Genomic DNA, 20324 nt, shown 5'->3' with positions numbered 1-20324 from the left:
TCCAGTTCTATGCCCAACGTGACACCCCCCACCACCCGTCTTCAGAGCGCCAGGCTCCAGTGGATGGACTCATGCTAGTTTGTAACTTGCAATGGGTTGGCCCACGGGTTCTTGGGAGAAGACCAACTTCCCTCTCCCTGAGACTAAGCGTGGGGTCGCCCAGCCCCGTGCACTTATACTTGATTCTTCGTGTAACATCCTGGATTTGATGCTTGCCTGGGGTCTGGGAGACTGTGGTGGAAGAGGATTGAGATCCAGACCCTGACCTGGAGAGTCTCATATTCTATGGGGTGTTGCAGTCGGGGAAAAGGCAATGTACAGGCAGATCAACAAGAGAGAGCTGCCTGCGGCGGGCCTAGGGCTCGGGGTGGAAGGGGGAGAGTTGGGGCAGGAGAGCGGGTGGCTCCACCCCTCCCCCATTTATTTATTGTTTTCTTTAATTTTTTTAATTTTTTCTTATTTACATTTTTTTTTTTTTAGACGGAGTCTTGCACTGTCGCTCAGGCTGGAGTGCAGTGGGTCGATCTCGGCTCACCGCAACCTCCGCCTCCTGGGTTCAAGCGATTCTCCTGTTTCAGCCTCCCAAGTAACTGGGAATGCAGACGCCCAACCACACCTGGCTAAGTATTTTTAATGACCTTATCCCCAGGGAGAAAGGTGCTTCTTTCCTGGTCATGAATGGACTCCAGTCCTTGGAACGCGTAATGGCTTTCTATAAAAAAGAACTCCTCAGCCTGGCCAACATGGTGAAACCGCGTCTCTACTAAAAATACACAAATTAGCTGGGTGTGGTGGTGCCCGCCTATAATCCCAGCTACTCCGGAGGCTGAGGCAGGGGAATCATTTCAACCAGGGAGGCGGAGGTTGCAGTGAGCTGAGATCACACCATTGCACTGCAGCCTGGTGACAGAGCAAGACTCTGTCTCAAAAAAAAAAGAAAAAAGAAAAAGAACTCCCTCGGCCCGGCCCGTTGGCTCACGCCTGTAATCCCAGCACTTTGGGAGGCTGAGGCGGGCAGATCGCCTTAAGTCATGAGTTCAAGACCAGCCTGGCCAACATAGTGAAACCCCGTTTCTACAAAAATACAAAATTTAGCTGGGCATGAGGGCGGGTGCCTGTAATCCCAGCTATACGGGAGGCTGAGGCAGGAGAATCGCTTGAACTCGAGAGGCAGAGGTTGCAGTGAGCCGAGATTGAGCCACTGAACTCCATCGAAAGAGCGAGACTGTCTCAAAAAAAAAAAAAAAAAAAAAAAAGAACTTCGTGAAATCCTGATACTAATAATTTTTCTTGTGTTTAATGGGACTGCTTTATGCTCTTCAGGGGCAAACAGCACCCCCACTCATATTACAAATGGACTCTCCCTGTTACTAAAACAGCTGAGCGGTATCTGTCCTCCTAGAATCCAAAATGGACTTTCCCAGGCCCCATTCCTGGAAACCCAAGTAGACGCATCCATTGAGCCTGGAAGGTGGGCTCTAACCTCCTTCCATCTCGCAGGCTTCACAGAAGCCATTCCAAAGATCCAGGACACACCCCCAAGACTCATTCCAGGAATGCTTGGCTTCTGAGATTAGAAAAAGCTGGTGGCGGGGGTGTTCTTTCCCTAGAGGTGACAGAAATGGACCCTTCCAGTTCCCTTTGTCCCAAATTTCTCCAATTGCCCAGGGCGTTGAGAGTTCTGGCCGTTTTGGCTTCCCCAAAGCCAGTTTACCAAAAACTCTCTGGGGAGCTGAGGGTTGGGGATGGAGGCTGGGGTTGGGCCAAAGCAGATTCACCCATTCCTTCCTTTAGCAAATGTTGAAACTCGTCAAGACCGGGTCCCATTCTTGCCCAGAAGGAGTTCCTAGTCTGGAAGAGAGACTCAATTCTGGTTTGATATCTGCTACAATGGAGGCTGCCCGAAAGACACTGTGGTTGGACAAAAAAAAAAAAAAAAAAAAAAAGAGGGCAACGTATGTTGAAAAATAGTTAAAAGCCAAGATATGGTTTACTTTTATTTCTGTTCTTTCACTTCCAAGCTGTGTGGCCCTGGGCAAGTCATTCACCCTCTCGACCTATGGTTTAACCTCTGCTTAATGGGACTAGCCGTGAATTACTGTTTTTCACTCTGAGATTCTAGGTCTCCTGACAAAACAAGTCCCGACACGTTGGCTGCAGAGAAGGGGGGAGGGGAGGAAGGCTTCCTGGAAGAGGATTTTAGCAGTCGGGGGTGACAGTGGAGGCAGAAACACGGAGACGCTTGCGCAGTAAACACCGAACGCTCTCTTGCCCCGCCCAACCCCTTCTCTGCAGCAGGGAATTGCAGGCGTCGCTCCACCTATCCCAGCCGAGCGGAGTGACACCCTCTCTTCCCTTCTTCTACTGCTCTTGGCCTTCCGCCGCCCCCACAGCCGCCCAATAGAGGGTGGAAGTAGGACAGATCTCACCAATCCGTGACGCCTGCGGGGGAGGTTTACCCGCTAATTGGTCTCAGTCAACCTAAGTCCCGCCTCCTAGGGCCCTTTTCCCCGCCTTCCGTCGCGTCCCTCCCTCCCTCCTTGGAGACCCGCTAGATCCAATCACTGTTTGACTCGGCCGCGCGGAGGGGGCGGGTCCATTATGCGCAATCGAACCCCGCCCGTCTCTCGGGCAACGACTCCTCCTCCCTCCCCGCTCCCGAACGGAAATAGCGGAGCACTGGGCCAATCGAAGCGTCGTGCCTTTGCTTAGCGGCCAATGAGAGAAAAAGTAGGGGACAAACCCGCGTCTGAGCGGCAGGAGCCCACGCCAATAGGCGGCTGAAAGCTCCGGAAGGCGGGCAGAGGGGAGGGGCTGGGGGGCGGTGCCACGGCCTGCCAGCCCGCCCGCCCGCCAGCCAGCCCTCCCCGCGGCCGGCTTGGCTCCTTGGCGCTGCCTGGGGTCCTTTCCGCCTGGTCCCCGCCTGCCAGCCCCCGCTGCGCTGTGCCCTGTCCGGCGAGGCCTGGAGCCGACACCACCGCCATCATGCCGGCCGTGTCCAAGGGCGATGGGATGCGGGGGCTCGCTGTGTTCATCTCCGACATCCGGAACTGTGAGCGCGCGGCCGGGGGACACTGGAGACGCGGGGGAGGGGGGAACCTTAAATTGAGGGGTTTGGGGGTCACGGAGGGACCCGGGGGATCAAAAGCCTTTGCAGCTGTAGAGGGCGAGTATAGATGGGCCCCGGGAGGAACTTTAGGATGGGGGTCACGCAGGGGCGTGGGGTGTCATAGAGTGCCTCTTGAGGTGACGACACGAAGTAGCTAGAGGGGTCCAGGGGGGCTGGAAAGGGGAGGAGGCCAATGAGGTCCCGGGGATGGGAGCATAGAGGTGTCCCTTGGGAAAGACTGAAAAGCTGGGGGATTGTACAAACGATAGGGTTAGAGGGATCCCTAATGTAGAGAGGAAGGGAAAGAAGTGCATGAGGGGGGGTACCCTGTGGAGCGATGGAATGGGAGGAAGCCAGAGGGGACCTGGAGGAAGTGGAACGCCGGAAGCCTAATTGAGCAGGGCTTGAGGGCCTGGGATAGGGGGTGTCATATAGGGGAAGGGGTTAGATAGGTCACTGAGGCTCCTGGCCAGTGGTATAGAGGAGGCCTGAGAGTGGCTGAAAGTCCTCGGGTTTAGGGCAGGGAGATGATGGGAGGGCCAGACTATAAGGACACCCTGGTGAGGGATAGAGGGGCTTCAGGATGGGAGATTGCTTAGACATGGAAGGCAGTGTGGAGGGGGCCAGAGGGGCAGCTGAGGGGGAAGGAGGGACCCAAGGAGCACAGAGGAAAGGAGCTGCAGGTGTAAGGTCTTGGGAAAACCTGTGACAGGGAACGCTGCCCTGGAAAGGAGAAGATGTTATAGAGTCGGGGGTTGGGGGAAGGGCAGAAGAGGGAGTGCCAAGACCTCCAGGACAGCATGGGGCCCTGGAGTACTTGAGGGCAGAGATCTGGAAAGCTGGGAATAGGGAACGTCTAATCCCAGAGAGAGGTCAGGGGTCAGGGAGCAGGACAGGCTGGGATCTGAGCCCTTTTCTATCTGACCACAGTAATATGGGGACAGTGGTCCCTGCCAGGAAGAGTTGTCATGACAATGGGAAGTCTGGTGACAAGTCAGCTCTCAACTCCTGGGAATGGCTATTGGTGATTGGAGCTGCCAGGAGTATTCAGAGGCTGTGTCGGCATGGGCTCTGGGGTCAGCCAGGGTTGGGTTTGCGTGTGAGCACCACCAGTCCCTAGCCGTGTGACCTTGAGTGAGGGACTTCAGCTCTCGGTTTCCTCATCTGTCAAGAGAGGCTGCTGATCGTATCTTCCTGAGGGGCTTGTGGCAGTGCCTGTGAGTCAGGCCTTTCACGCATTCCAGGCCCCAGATGGAACTTGGCTGTAGCTGTTACTCTGTTGGCTCCCAACAGCAGCTCTGCCAAGTACCCAATGACTGCTGTTGTTGTTTTAGAATGTAACTGTTATGGAAAGATCTGGCATGAAGTAGGTGCTCAGTGAACAGGAGGGGGTGGACACGGTTGGGTATCAGTTGATGGAGAGATGGTGGGTTGTTACGACAAGGGGTGGAGTGATGGGGGTTGTGGAGTAGCTGGGGGTCCCTGTTAGGAGATGTGCGCTGCTTCTGTTACCCACCAGTGACGGGAGGTCACGTGACCCTCCATGCATCATTTAACCTCTTTGAGGATGTTTTCTTGTCTGCAAACTTCATTCATAAGAGCATTTTGCCTCTGAAGGCTCATTCCTTCAGTCATTTGACATATACTTTTTGATCATTCCAGTGTTCCAGGCCCCTGTTCTACGCACTGGGATGACAATAGTGAACAGAAACTCCTGTTCTTGCCAGGCGTGGTGGCTCATGCCTGTAATCCCAGCAGCTTAGGAGGCCAACGCTGGCGGATCACCTGTGGTCAGGAGTTCAAGACCGGCCTGGCCAATATGGTGAAACTCCGTCTCTACTAAAAATACAAAAATTAGCCAAGTTTGGTGGCGGGCGCTTGTAATCCCAGCTACTCAGGAGGCTGAGGCAGGAGAATTGCTTGAACCTAGAAGGCGGAGGTTGCAGTGAGCTAAGATCGCACCACTGCACTCCAGGCTGAGCAACAAAAGCGAAACTCCATCTCAAACAAAACAAAACTCCTGGTCTTGGGAGCTCCCTTCCCTGAGGAAGATAGAACATAAGCACAGAGAACACTCTACTAAGATACAACCTGAGGCCCTGAGTGGTGCTGTGAAGGAAAACAGGGAGGAAATGGGCAGGAGAGGACCAGGATTGGGAGGGTACTCAGTAAGTCTCGTGGAGGAAGCCCTGTGAGTGGAGCAAGCCCTGTGGATTTTGGAGGAAAGGGGTCCTGGCACAGGGAGGTGCATTCAAAGTCCTGAGGTTGCCGCATGCTTGACGTGTTGGAGTGAGAGGGAGAAGGTCAGTGTGGCTGGAGCTGAGAGAGCAGGGGGGAGAGGGCGGGAGCAGAGGGGAGGGGGGACAGGATCGGGAAAGGCTTTCTCGGCCATGGTGAGCACTTTGGCCTTTGTCTGCCTGAGAATATTTTGAGCAGAGGAGGGACGTGACCGATTGATGTTTTAAAATAAGTCCTCTGGCTGCTGTGAGAACAGATTCTAGAGGTAGTGGTGGAAGCAGGGAACCAAATTAGGAGGGTGTTGCAGGCCTCTGGGCAAGAGAGAGTGCTGGCTTAATGGGGTGAGAAGGGATTGGTGAGAAGTGGGCTGGGGATACATTTTTTTTTCGAGACAGAGTCTTTCTCTGTCGCCCAGGCTGGAGTGCAGTGGCACGATCATAGCTCACTGCAACCTCCGCCTCCCAGGTTCAAGCAATTCCTCACCCTCCCTAGTAGCTGGGATCACAAGTGCCTGCCACCATGCCCAGCTAATTTTTGTATTTTTAGTAGACATGGGGTTTCACCATGTTGGCCAGGCTGGTCGCGATCTCCTGACCTCAAGTGATCTGCCCACCTTGGCCTCCAAAAGTGCTGGAACTATAGGTGTGAACCACTGTGCCCAGCCTGGGATACAATTTGAAGGAAAAACTGTCAGGATTTGCAAAGGGATTTGATGATAGGGGTTGGGGAAGGAAAGGGATAGTCGAGTCACTGCAGGATCCCAGAGAGGAGCCAGAAGACAGAGGGGAGATGAAGGCTTGGAGCACTGGAAGTAATTTTGCCGCCAGAATCACGGCTGGAGACTCAGGGGCCTTCCCTTCGCAAGTGTGTGTTGAACGGCTGGTGTGTCTCAAGAACTGTGCTGAATGTTGGGGATGCCGGTGAATAAGACAGGCTTGTCCACCCCTCCCCCTCCATGATGCTCCCATCCCCTCGGGGAAAAAGGTGCAATATACAAATTGCAATTGTCCAAATACCAGACACGGATGTTCATGGCAGCGTTATTCCTGATGGCCGGAAAACGGAAATGGGCTAAACGCCCACCAACTGAGAAATAAACAAAATGTGGTCTGTCTATGTAATGGAATATTACGGGGCCATAAAAAGGAATGACATCCTGCTGCATGCTGCCACAGGGATGGACCTTGAAAGCATGACTCCAAGTGAAGAAGCCAGTCACAGGAGGCCACGTGTGGTATGATTCCATGGAGATGGAATATCCTGAATAGGCAAATCCATGGAGACAGAAAGTAGATTAGTGGTTGCCTAGGGTCAGGGACTGGCGGGATGGGGAGCGGCTGCTCACAAATGCAGAGTTTCTTTTGGGAGTCATGGAAAGCCCCACAGCCAGATGCAGTGGCACATGCTTGTAGTCTTAGCTACTTGGGAGCCTAAGGTAGGAGGATCATTGGAACCCAGGAGTTCGAATCCAGCCTGGGCCACGTAGTAAAACCTCATGTCTTTTTTTTTTTTTGAGAAAGAGTCTCACTCTGTCACCCAGGCTGGAGTGCAGTGGCACAATCTTGGCTCACTGCAACCTCTGCCTCCCGGGTTCAAGCGATTCTCCTGCCTCAGCCTCCTGAGTAGCTGGGACTATAGGCATATGCCACCACATTCAGCTAATTTTTGTATTTTTTTGCTTTTTTTTTTTTTTTTTTCTTTTGAGATGGGCTCTCACTCTGTTGCCCAGGCTGGAGTGCAGTGGCGTGATCTTGGCTCACTGCAACCTCCGTCCCCTGGGTTTAAGCAATTCTCTCGCCTCAGCCTCCAGAGTAGCTAGGATTACAGGTGCGCACCACCTGTAATCCTGCTGATTTTTGTATTTTTAGTAGACACACGGTTTTACCATGTTGGCTAAGATGTTCTCAGTCTCCTGACCTTGTGATCCACCCGCCTCGGCCTCCCAAAGTGCTGGGATGACAGGCGTGAGCCATTGCACCTGGCCCAATTTTTGTATTTTTTAGTGGAAATGGGGTTTCACCATTTTGGACAGGCTGGTCTCAAACTCCTGACCTCGTGATCTGCCCACCTTGGCCTCCCAAAGTGCTGGGATTACAAGCATGAGCCACTGCGCCCAGCTGAAACCTCATCTCTTAAAAAACAAAGAAATGTTTTGGAATTAGGTAGTAGTAATGGATGCATAACATCGTGAATGTAGTAAAGACCACTGAATTGTTCGCTGTAAAAGGGTGAATTTTATGTATGTTAATTGTGTATCGATTTTTTGTTTGTTATTTTTTTGAGACAGTTTCACTCTATCGCCCGGGCTGGAGTGCAGCGACACTATGTCGGCTCACTGCAACCTCCTCCTCCCGGATTCAAGTGATTCTCGTGCCTCAGCCCCCTGAGTAGCTGGGATTACAGGCGCCCGTCACTACGCTGGCTAATTTTTGTATTTTTAGTAGAGATGGGGTTTCACAATGTTAGCTTGGCTGGTCTCGATCTCCTGACCTTAAGCAATATGCCCACTTCAGCCTCCCAAAGTGCTGGAATTAAAGGCATGAGCCATCATGCCCAGCCAAATCTCAATTTTTTTTAAAGGAGAAAGAATTTGCAGCTGTCCTGAGCCCAGTGAGGAAGAGAATGGTGTTGAGAGAATGGGGGCTCTGTGTGGTCAGGGAGGTCCCGCCTGGCTTTGCTTCACAGGAGACCCTTGGAGCTGTTTGGGCAGGATGTGGGGGAGTTACCTAGGCTGAGGACAGTGGAGAAGGGCTGTCAAGGTAGAGGCGGGGCAAGTGCAAAGTTCCTGTCTGCCAGGCGACACGGCGGGCATCTCTAGTCCCAGCTACTCAGGAGGTGGATGCCTGGAGGTGGGAGGATTTCTTGAGGCCAGGAGTTTGAGACCAGCCTCAGCAACAGAGTAAGAAGACCTTATCTCTTTTTTTTTTTTTTTTTTTTGAGACAGAGTCTGACTCTGTCATCCAGGCTGGAGTATAGTACCGAAATCTGAGCTCACTGAAACCTCCACCTCCTCGGTTCAGGCTATCCTCCCGCCTCAGCCTCCCAAGTAGCTGGGACTACAGGCCCACACCATCTGGCCCAGCAAATTTTTTTGTACTTTTGGTAGAGATGGGTTTTAGTCTGTTGCCCAGGCTGGTCTCAAACTCCTGGGTTCAAGTGATCCGCTGACCTCGGCCCCTCAAAGTGCTGGGGTTATAGAAGCGAGCCACCACACCCGGCCCCCCTCTCTATTTTCAGTAATTCTTTCTGGAAACAGAAAAGGCCCTGACGCCCCAGTGAGACCCTGAGAAAAGGCCTGTGTGGCTGGCGCAGAGAGGGATGGGGGCTGACGCTGGGGAGTGGGCAGAGGCCAGGTCCACGTTTGTCCTGAGATCACTGGCGAAGGTTTCAAGCAGGAGCGAGGGAAGGGAAGAGGGGAGGCATGTGGAGGAGGAGGTGGGGAGAGGCAGGGCTCAGCAGAGGGAAGAGTGTGGAGCCAGCCTGCCAGAGGATCTGAAGGGCACAGTGGGGCTGGGGAGAAGGGTCTAGAAGGCGAAAGGCAGGCCCTAAGGAGGGCAGAGAGGGCCAGTTCTGCAGATAAGAAGGGAGAGAGGTTGAGGCTGGGCCCAGCCTGAGGGCATGTTCTGTCTTCCTGCCTGCAGCAGGAATCCAGCAGAAGTCTTCTCTGACGGGGAGCAAGGGCTGGGGCTGTCTCCTGTCTAGGCAGTCTGACTGGAGGAGGCTTAGTTGGCCGAATGAGCCAGTGGGAGCAGGGTGCTGGCCGTACACTGCCCTGAGCCCTTCCATCAGAGCACATCCCACTCCAGATGGTGATCCACGTGGTGGTGACATCTGCCCCAGCCCCTGGAGCCCAGGCCCTGCGTCTGACCCCTCCCTGGGTCCCCAGCTTTGTTCTCTGTAGGTTCTAGCCCATGGGAGGCCTCAGGAGATGATTGCCAGTTGAATGAATGAATGAATGAATGAATGAATGAATGAATAATGGAACCAGTCTTTCTTGAGTTCCAGCTGGGTGCCAGGCATTGTTCTAGGTGATGGGGCTACAGCAGTGAGCAGAAGTCCCTGCCCGGGGATGCTCATGTTCTAGAGAGATGGGCCACTACACAAGTGAATATTTCAGGGGCCAGACAGGTGGTAGTAGGTGTTCCTAATGAAGCAAGGAAAGTGTGTGGGGATAGAGTTAAGGACAATGCCGTTACGTAGGCTGATCAGAGTGTTGCTGAAAAGGTGGCATTGGAGCAGAGAATCGAATGAAGTGGGTGGATTGTGCATGCAGGACTCTGGAGGAGGGAGCAGCCTGTGCAAAAGCCCTGAGGCAGGATTGTGCTTGGAGTGGAGCAGGGACTTAGAAAACGAGGAGGAGACGTCGGCTCCTGCCTTAGAGGGAGAGAGAGAGGACAGGAGATCCCGCCAGAGAGAGAACAGGGCAGGTGGTGTGGGCCCTTGCGGGCTACAGTGAGGACTTTACTTTTACTTCGAGCCTGCTGGGAGCCATGGCAGAGTTTGGAGCAGAAAAAGTGCTGGGAGCAGAAAAAGTGCTGGGATCTGACTCAAGTTTTCACAGGATCCCCCTGGCCTCTGTGGAAAGCAAGGACGGTCAAAAAGATTTCACTTCGGTGGGTGTCTGACCTCAGGCCAGCGCCGTAAGAACTGGACAGATGCAGGCCTGAGCCCCAGCCCCACCCCTTTCCAACTGGATATTGTGTGATGGCCTTGGTCGGAAAAATCCGCATTCAACACCTCCCTTGTGCCAGCCTGCCCTGGGTCCTGGGAACACAGCAGGGACAGAAGCAGCAGGATGTCCCTGCCCTCATGGCACTCGTGTTCTGATCCAGGAGGAAATGAACATGCAAACCCTTAATATGTAAGGGGTAACTCAGCCAGGGTCTTGGTGGCCTGGCTGAGCAGGAGAATGACAGGGTTTGATTTTGTTGTTTACGGAGAATATATTTTCATCACTCAGGAATAGTGATGACCTTGAGAATACGGGTGGTGTAACCCAGCACTGAAATGCAAGCCACATATATGTTGAAATTTTCTTTTTTCTTTTTTTTTTTTTTGATGGAGTCTCACTCTGTCGCCAGACTGGAGTACAGTGGCGCAATCTCGGCTCACTGCAACCTCTGCCTCCTGGGTTCAAGTGATTCTCCTGCCTCAGCCTCCCTAGTACCTGGGACTACAGGCGAGCACCACCATGCCTGGCTAATTTTCATATTTTTAGTAGATAATGGGGTTTCGCCATGTTGGCCAGGCTGGTCTCAAATTCCTGACCTCAGGTGATCCGCCCGCCTCAGCTTCCCAAACTACTGGGATTACAGTCATGAGCCACCATGCCCAGCCGAGATGGGGTCTTGCTGTGCTGCCCAGTCTGGTCTCAAATTCCTGGGCTCAAGCAATTTGCCTGCCTTAGCCTCCCAAAGTGCTGGGATTACAGGCGGGAGCCACTGCACCCAGTCTCCAGAAGGCATTCTGAGGATTCAGGGCTGTTGGGGCTTGTACAGGAAGCACATCAAGTCTCCGTCTCAGTAGAGGAAATGTCCTTGGTCCAGAAGGCTCCGAAGGGTTTCGCGGTGAGATGCTGGGCAATGCCTGTGTTACCATCATCAAAGTGCATTGGTCCCTCCAGGGCAGGGCTCGGCTTTGTCAGGATGCCTTTGGTAGTAGTAACAGACCCACCCTGATCCGGGGCTTACATGTTTAGGGAGGGAGTTATCTCCCCTAACCAGAAGCCCCAAGGTGGGGCACCTCCCTGGTGCCGGCAGCACCTCCCTTGACTCTGCCCCACTGCCTGGAGCAAGATTGTGGCCACCTTTGCACCCCAACAACCTTCACAGCAACAACCACTGGCTGGAGCATAACCTGCTCCTCCCATGGCCCCCCAGCGCCTCAGGAAACTCAGGCGAGGCTGTGTGGTCTGGCCCCACCTGCTGTGCCCCTCCATACCCCGCGTTCCTCAGACTCTGTCTCTTTCATCACTGTGAGAACCCCGCGTTCCTCAGACTGTCCCTTTTATCACTGTGAGCTCTCAAAGCTTCCTGACCGCCTGCCTTGCCCATGCTCTCCTACCTCCTGGTCATTGTACCTGCTGGCCCTCCTGCCCAGAGCATGCCTTTCCTGGCTTCCGTCTGGTCCATCTCAGCCTCATCTTTTAATCTTCAAATCCCAGCAGTTGTGTACAGAGAAGGCTTCCTCACCTATTCTCATTCTAGCCTCTCAGCCCAGAAATATATGTGCTTCTTTTTTTTTTTGAGATAGAGTCTTGCCCTGTTACCAGGCTGGAGTGCAGTGGCGAGATCTCAGCTCACTGTAACTTCCACCTCCCAGATTCAAGCGATTCTCCTGCCTCAGCCTCCTGAGTAGCTGGGACTACAGGTGCCTACCACCATACCCGGCTAATTTTTGTATTTATAGTAGAGACGGGGTTTTACCATGTTGGCCAGGATGGTCTCGACCTCTTGATCTTGTGATCCGCCTGCCTAGGCCTCCCAAAGTGCTGGGATTACAGACACGAACCACCGCTCTGGGCCTCGTGTGTGCCTCTTTCAGGATCCTCGCCACTGCCCTTGTCTGCCTCCACTCCAACCCAGCGATGCCTCGAGAACAGGGCAGATGTGACTCATCCTTAAGCCTGGCCCCTGAAATCCCTCTGGGAATGAGAGAATCCTTTTAAAACTCTCTCACAGGCTTGCTTGCCTCCTGTGACAGTGAGCTCACTCCCCCTGTTGCTAGCCCGAGTGCTGGGTCATCCTTTCTGTTATCCTGGCCTGTCACAGCTGCCTCAGCCCTTTCCCCAGGTGCCACCTCAGCAGTACCTGAACACTGTCCCTGGGCTCCCTGGCCATCACGGGCCTTTAGATCTTTGCAGAGCTGCACCTCTGCCAGAGACCCTCCCTTTAGGGCCACAACTGCTTCTCTTTTGACGACCTAGAGCTTTTCTTTTCTCTCTGAATTCTTTTTTTATAGCAAATTATATCAATTATGCAGAAGATAGCATCAAATAGATGTGGACAACTTAAAGCCTATTTAAAGGCCAGGCATGGTGGCTCATACCTGTAATCCTAGCACTTTACTTTCGGAGGCTGAGGCAGGCAGATCACTCGAGGTCAGGAGTTTGAAACCAGCCTGGTCAACATGGTGAAACCTTGTCTCTACTAAAAATACAAAAATTAAAAAAAAAAAAAAATTAGTTGAGTGTGGTGGTGGTGGGCACCTGTGATTCCAGCTACTCAGGAGGCTGAGGCAGGAGAATCTCTTGAACCCGGGAGGCGGAGGTTGCAGAGAGCCAAGATGGTGCCATTGCACTTCAGCCTGGGCGACAGAGTGAGACTCTGTCTCAAAAAAACTAAAAATAAGGCCTATTTAAAGAAAAATATGGCTGGGTGCAGTGGCTCACACCTGTAATCCCAGCACTTTGGGAGGCTGAGGCGGGTGGATCGCCTGAGGTCAGGAGTTCAAGACCAGCCTGGCCAATATGGTGAAACCCTGTCTCTACTAAAAACACAAAAAATTAGCTGGGCATGGTAGGATGCACCCTGTAATCCTAGCTACTCGGGAGGCTGAGGCAGGAGAATCACTGGAACCTGGGAGGCAGAGGTTGCAGTAAGCCAAGATTGCACCATTGCACTCCAGCCTGGGCAACAAGAAAAAAACTCTGTCTCAAAAAAAAAAAGAAAAATAGACACACATATGCATATTTGTGTGTGTGTGTATAAAAGTACATTTTAAATACAATTTAAATAATACTTTCAAAATAATTTCCTGGCTGTGAGTGGTGGCCCATGCCTATAATCCCAGCACTTTGGGAGGTCGAGGTAGGTGGATCACAAGGTCAAGAGATCAAGACTATCCTGGCCAACATGGTGAAACCCTGTCTCTAAAAAAAAAAAAAAAAGATGATTTCTAGAGAGAAGGATGGCACATATACTTTCTCAGTCCCTGATTCATTTGTTGACTGCACACCTGAGCCTGCTGGGGACTATGTCCTGAGGGATGTGGGTCAGAGCAGGTCTCTGCTCCTTAGATAACTAGACATTTAAAGGGCATTTGCTGTATGCAGGGCACTGTTCTAGGAGCTCCCTTCTAATGCTTATAGTCTGAAGTGGGAGGAAGTTAGTGGAGAGAAATAAAATTGTGGCACTGTGAAATGTACCAGAAAGGACTTTTTGAAAAATAACTGTTTAAGCAGAATAATAAATAACTGACTTTAAGGAAGTGAAAGGGAATGGCCTTTCGGAGGAGGTGGCAGGAGCCGAGACCCAAATGATGGGAAGGTGATGGCAGGGGTGGCCCCAGGAAGAGGGCATAGCTTGTGTGAAGGCCCTTAAGGCAAGAGGGCGTGCGTGTTCCGGAACTGAGTGGAAGTCAGGGGGGCCTGGATGGACAGCAGGGGGCTGAGGGGTGATGCTGGCAGGGTGGCTGTGACAGGGGCAGAGGGCTTGGTGGGCTGTGGGGTGGAGCATCCCTAACTGGCATCACAGAGCCCAGGATATGGAAACACAAGGGAGGCCAGAGGGGAGGCTGCTTCACTCATCCGAGCGAAAGAGCACGGGGTCTGGATGAAACGGTCACCATGGAGGTGCTCAGGACATGCTCTGACGGTCAAATTAAGAGGAGGCGGCCAGGCGCAGTGGCTCACATCTGTATTCCCAGCACTTTGGGAGGCTGAGGTGGGAGGATCGCTGGAACCCAGGAGCTTGAGGTTACAGTGAGCTGTGATTGCACCACTGCACTCTAGCCTGGGCAACAGACCAAGACCCTCTCTCAAAAATAAATAAATCGAAAGGATGAGGCAGTGGATCGGCTTGAGGATGTCCAGGTTCTGTTTGGAGGAGCAGAGTGAATGGTGGCAGCTGTCACTGGAGGAATGAAGTCTGGGGTGAGTGGAACAGGGACATGGGACGCAGAGAGGGTGGCAGAGAGCATCCAGCCAGATGGTGCTCCGAAAGGTACCGTAGGGCATTGGGGAGCACAGAGGAAGCAGGGACCTGGCCTGTAGGATCAGGGGAGGCTTTCTGTGGTTATTCCACAAGCGGGTCCTGGCAGAGGTGTAGGAATGTCCCACACAAACTGGGGAGAGGTTGGCAGCCAGGAGACCAGAGGCGGTGGGGACAGGCCACATGGGAGAGGACGAAGCCATGGCTGTAGGGATGGTGCGGGGGGGCAAGGATCTGACCCAAGGATCTGACCTGGTGCCTGGGTGGACAGTGGGACCTTCATGGGATTGAGAACTGGGAGAGGAAGCAGTGAGCTCAGTGGTAGGGGTGAGCGCCCTAGGGATAGCTAAGCTCTTTGTTCATTCATTCATTCATTCATTCATTCATCACCTGTTTTCATTGTGTGGTGGGGGCAGGGACAGGAGCTCTCAGGGAGCGTTTCCGGGGCCTGAGGAGCCCCATAGATCAGGGGCCACAGTGGGAGGAGGAAGGAGAGGAAGTCAGGGACAGCCCAAGGGTGTGTGCTGCGCTTCCCCTCTGTGCCGTGGGGCTCAGTGAGCGGTGGTTCCTCCCTCTTTGAAGCTCCCAGTCAGAGAAGGGGTCCTGACCTGTCCTAAGCCCCAGGGACTGGGGGCCGAGAAGATCCCTTCCTGCTGGGTGGGGCTGCACCTAGGAAAGGGAGAGCAGGTGGCTGACTCCCCGGAACCCTCCACCCACCCTCCTCCTCTTCTCCCAGGTAAGAGCAAAGAGGCGGAGATTAAGAGGATCAACAAGGAACTGGCCAACATTCGCTCCAAGTTCAAAGGTAGGCCAGGGGGCCTGACTCCTGACTCTGAGGGAGGAGGGGCTGGGGGTGGGTCTCCTGGGACCTGTCCTGTGACCCCCTCCTCATTTCTGGCTCCCCGCCTTCTCCTTCCTCTGCCCTAGGGGACAAAGCCTTGGATGGCTACAGTAAGAAAAAATATGTGTGTAAACTGCTCTTCATCTTCCTGCTTGGCCACGACATTGACTTTGGGCACATGGAGGCTGTGAACTTGCTGAGCTCCAATAAATACACAGAGAAGCAGATAGTGAGTCTGGAGAGGGGACGCCAGGGCCTGGACTCCTGGATCTGAGGGAGGAGGGCTGGAAGTACAGACTCCTGGGTCTGAGGGTTGGATCTGGGGCCACTCAGTCACAGGGCTTCTAGCCAGCCACCACCTCCCTTGCCACAGGGTTACCTGTTCATCTCTGTGCTGGTGAACTCAAACTCGGAGCTGATCCGCCTCATCAACAACGCCATTAAGAATGACCTGGCCAGCCGCAACCCCACCTTCATGTGCCTGGCCCTGCACTGCATCGCCAACGTGGGCAGCCGGGAGATGGGCGAGGCCTTTGCCGCTGACATCCCCCGAATCCTGGTGGCCGGGTAAGGCACTGGGGACCCGTGGGCAGTCGGGGGGTGTGTGGGAGATGAGGCCCAGCCAAGTGTGAGGCTCAGAGACCTGCCCGAGGTCTCCCAGCCGGGATGTGGGCTGACGCTGCGCTGGGGACCTCAGTGGTTCTGGTGGCAGCCCTGGACTTGTCTCTTCTCATGATAGCAAGCTGACTTGATGGTGTGAGCCCGCTTCCCCACAAAGCCAGTGGCTGGGGAGTCTCTGAACTGCAGAGCTGTAACACCTAGGCTAAGAGGGATAACTGTAAGCTGTGTGGGTGACGGCCCTCCAGAACTTCTTCATCTGCTCCAGTCATTCACCAAACATTTACTGAGCACCTACTATGTGCCGGGCACTGTGCTGATTGCTGGGGATGTTGTCCTGACCAGAGATGGACACGGTCATTGCCCTCCCGTGTTCGTGGTCTGGAGCAGGAGATAAATGGTGATGGAAGAATTGCAGGATGCAGTGGAGAATTTGCCAGGCGTGGTGGCTCATGTAATCCCTATATTTTGGGAGGCCAAGGGAGGTGGATTGCTTGAGTCTAGGAGTTTGAGACCCGACTGAGCAACATGGCAAAACCCCATCTCTACTAAACATACAAAAAACGAGCTGTGTTCATGCCACTGTACTCCAGCTTGGGAGACAGAGCAAGACCCTGTCTCAAAAAAAAAAAAAAAAAAAGGAAATGTGGAATTCCTCCCTCAGAACTACATTCTGGGGCACAGGGGCCTATAAGGGTGTTTAATAGGAATGCCTGACCCAGCTGGGGGATCAGGGAGGGCTTCCCAGAGGAAGCGGCACGAGGCTGAGACCCAGGCGAGGAACAGTATTTTGCAATTGGAAAGGGGCAGTGAGGTCAGCTGTGTGATTCTCCTGAGGCAGGAAGTTGTTGAGCGGATCTTTCTGGAGCATCTACAATGTGCTGGGCGCTGTTCTGGGCGTGGGAGGCAGCAGTGAACAGCAGAGACCCTGCTCTGCCCACTGTCTTTTCCCATTTTCCTTGAGCAGTAGCTACCTTCTCAGCCATGCCCACCCTCCAGGAGCTTACTTCTAAGGGGGCACAGGCAGCAAATACATAAGTAAAGAAGTAAGAAGGGGCCAGTTCGATGACTCACGCCTGGAATCCCAGCACTTTGGGAGCCTGACTGAGGCAGGAGGATCGATTGAGACCAGGAGTTCGAGACCAGCCTGGGCAACATGGTGAGACCCTGTCTCTCTCTCTCTTTTTTTTTTTTAGCCTGAAGATTGGGTTCTATTGGAGTGACCCTGTCTCTTAAAATTAAAAAAAAGAAAAGAAAAAGAAAAATTAGCCAGGCCTGGTGGTTCACACCTGCTACTCAGGAGGCTGAGGCAGGAGGATCACTTGTGTCCCCCCAAAAAGAAGTAAGATGATCTTAGGTAGTGACAAATGCTCAAAAAAATACGACAGGGTTGTGAGGGACAGCAGGGGTCATGGGGAGGCTGGGTTTTTTGTTTTTTTTTTTAATTTTTTTGAGACAGGGTCTCACTCTGTCATCCAGGCTGGAGCGCAGTGGCGTGATCTCAGCTCACTGCAACCTCTGCCTCCTGGGTTCAAGCAATTCTCATGCCTCAGCCTCCTGAGTAGCTGGGATCATAGGCACATGCCACTACACCCGGCTAATTTTTATATTTTTAGTAGAGATGGGGTTTCACCATGTTGACCAGGCTGGTCTTGAACTCCTGACCTCAATTGATCTGCCCGCCTTAGCCTCCCAAAGTGCTGGGATTACAGGTGTGAGTCACTGCATCCGGCTGGAGGCTGTTTAAATTAGACTAGTGAGGGAGGGTCTCTCCACAGAGGTGGTGTGTAATTTGAGACTGACATGATAAGAAGATCATCATTTGAAGATATTGGAGAAAGAGCATCCTGTGCAAAAGGACCAGCAAGCACAAAGGCCCTGGGGCAGGCGTGAGCTTTCTACATCCATTTCTCTGCAGCTGGAGTACAGTGAACATGGAACAGAGTTGGGGAAGTTTGGATTTTATTATAATTGAAATGGGAGGTGACTATGTTTAAAGCAGATGATTGACATGATTGGCCTTTGTATTTTAAAAAGATCACCTCCCAAAATGGTGGCTCACGCATATAACCCCACCACTTTGGGAGGCCGAGACAGGTAGATCACCTGAGGTCAGGAGTTCAAGACCAGCCTGGCCAACATGGTGAAACCTTGTCTCTACTAAAAATACAAAAATTACCCAGGTGCAGTGGTGTGTGTATGTAATCCCAGGTATTCAGGAGACTCACTTGAACCTGGGAGGCAGAGGTTTCAGTGAGCCAAGATCGTGCCAGTGCACTCCAGCCTGGGCAATACAGTGAGACTCCATCTCACCAAAAAAAAAAAAAAAATCACTCTGGTTGGTTGCACTGGCTCATGCCTGTAATCCTAGCACTTTGGGGGGCCGAGATGGGAGGCCAGGAGTTTAAGACCAGCCTGGTCAACACAAGCAGACCCTGTCTCTACCAAAAAACAAACAAAAAATAGCCAGGCATTGTGGGTCTATAGTCCCAGCTACTTGGGAGGCTGAGGCAGGGGGCTCACTTGAGCCCAGGACTTTGGGTTACAATGAGCTGTGAACTGGCTGCTGTACTCTGGCTTGGGTGACAGCAACACCCTGCCTTAAATAAATAGATAAGGAGATAGGTAGGTAGATAAGCAAACACACACACACACACACACTCTGCCTGGTGTGCACACAGCTGGGACTTTTAGTTCTGGCAGTGTGGTCATCTAGGTACCCAACTCATGTTCTTCCTGAAACCTGTCAATATTGGACGAAAGAGGAAAGACAATATTATTTAATGGATTTATGACATAGCCAGAGAATGAGAAGCACACAGGCCACAGGCTAAGAGAAGCCAGGTACCCAAGCAGATGAGCCGCATTCTGGAGCCAGCATTTGCTTAGAAGGCATTTGCTGAACTGGGTGAACCTGAGTATCGGTTTTGGGGCCCTGCAGCCTCTGGAAACAGAAGACAAAGCTTGTTCAAGGAAAACTTCTTGAAGGCTATACTTCAAAGTGAGAGTGACCTAGAAATAAACCCCCTTGGGGACTGTAGGGAAAATTGCCTATCTGAAACTGGCACATAGCAGCCCTCGGACTGGTTTTCAGCCTGACTTTACCCTGTCTGGGTAGTCCAGAAACTCCTAAGTCAACCTTTAGTTTAAAGTGATGCAAACTGGTGGTGTCCTAGTGCTTCACAGAGGCAAACATGAGTCGTTTCTGGAGAAGCCCATTTTCTTTTTTCTTTTTTTTGAGACGGAGTTTCGCTCTTGTTACCCAGGCTGGAGTGCAATGGCACGATCTCGGCTCACCGCAACCTCCGCCTCCTGGGTTCAGGCAATTCTCCTGCCTCAGCGTCCTGAGTAGCTGGGATTACAAGCACGCGTCACCATGCCCAGCTAATTTTTTGTATTCTTAGTAGAGACGGGGTTTCACCATGTTGACCAGGATGGTCTCGATCTCTTGACCTCGTGATCCACCTGCCTCGGCCTCCCAAAGTGCTGGGATTACAGGCGTGAGCCACCATGCCTGGCGAGAAACCCATTTTCACCACAAGCCTCAATAATATCCACAGATAAAGCTCTAAATGACATGAGTAGCTCACAACCATGTCTCTAAACACAAGACAAAAGACACTGTGAGGGAGAACCAGCAGAAATAAAACAGAAGGCCAGGCGTGCTGGGTCATGCCTGTAATCCCAGCACTTTGGGAGGCCGAGGCAGGTGGATCACGAGGTCAAGAGATCGAGACCATCCTGGCCAACACAGTGAAACCCCATCTCTACTAAAAATACAAAAATTAGCCGGGCGTGGTGGCAGGCACCTGTAATCCCAGCTACTTGAGAGGCTAAGGCAGGAGAATTCCTTGAACCTGGGAGGTGGAGGTTGCAGTGAGTGGAGATTATGTCACTGCACTCTAGCCTGGGTGACAGAGCAAGACTCTATCTCAAAAAAAAAAAAAATTTGCGGGGTGCAGTGGTGCACACCTGTAGTCCCAGCCAGTCAGGAGGCTAAGGCAAGAGAATCACTGGGTTTCACCAAGGTGATGAAACCCCATCTCTACTGAAAATAAAAATTAGCTGGGCGCGGTGGTGGGCACCTGTAATCCCAGCTACTCGGGAGGCTGAGACAGGAGAACCGCTTTAACCCAGGAGGCGGAGATTGCGGTGAACTGAGATCGCGCCACTGCACTCCAGCCTGGGTGACAGAGCAAGGCTATCTCAAAAACAACAACAACAACAAAATGTGTGCCTGTAATCCCAGGCACTCGGGTGGCTGAGATGGGAGGAGTGCTTGAAATCAAGAGGCCCAGGCTGCAGTGAGCTGTGGTCATGCCACTGCATTCCAGCCTGGGTGAGAGTGAGACCCTGCCTAAAACAAATACCTATATGTATAACTTGTATTATCTATGTTATATATATGTATAACATACATGTGTGTATTTTATATACATAAAATACATGTATGTTTATATATAAAAATATATATTACATATAATATATTACATGTATTTTTATATATATAAAATGCAAGGTGTTTTTCTTTTTTCTGGTATTTAATATTTTAGTTTAGGCCAGGCGCAGTGGCTCACGCCTGTAATCC

General features: G+C 52.3%; 1 protein-coding gene across 2 annotated transcripts in view; it reads left to right on the top strand.

Annotated features, from left to right (window-relative positions):
• Positions 1-2947: 2947 nt before the first annotated feature.
• The window catches only part of AP2A1 (adaptor related protein complex 2 subunit alpha 1), a 41787-nt gene continuing 24410 nt past the window's right edge, over positions 2948-20324 (top strand). For both annotated transcript variants that reach the window (XM_064381029.1, XM_064381028.1), the window contains exons 1-4: positions 2948-3052; positions 15014-15082; positions 15205-15347; positions 15492-15685. In XM_064381029.1, coding sequence (XP_064237099.1) covers positions 2986-3052; positions 15014-15082; positions 15205-15347; positions 15492-15685 — 473 coding nt within the window. In that variant the 5' untranslated portion in view covers positions 2948-2985. The remainder of the gene's footprint in view (positions 3053-15013; positions 15083-15204; positions 15348-15491; positions 15686-20324) is intronic.

This window comes from Aotus nancymaae, unplaced genomic scaffold, assembly GCF_030222135.1.
Source record: "Aotus nancymaae isolate 86718 unplaced genomic scaffold, 86718_ANA_hifiasm-v0.15.2.pri h1tg000028l, whole genome shotgun sequence".
NCBI lineage: Eukaryota > Metazoa > Chordata > Mammalia > Primates > Aotidae > Aotus > Aotus nancymaae.
Note: the sequence above shows the minus strand (reverse complement) of the source record. Positions and strands in the feature narration are given on the sequence as shown.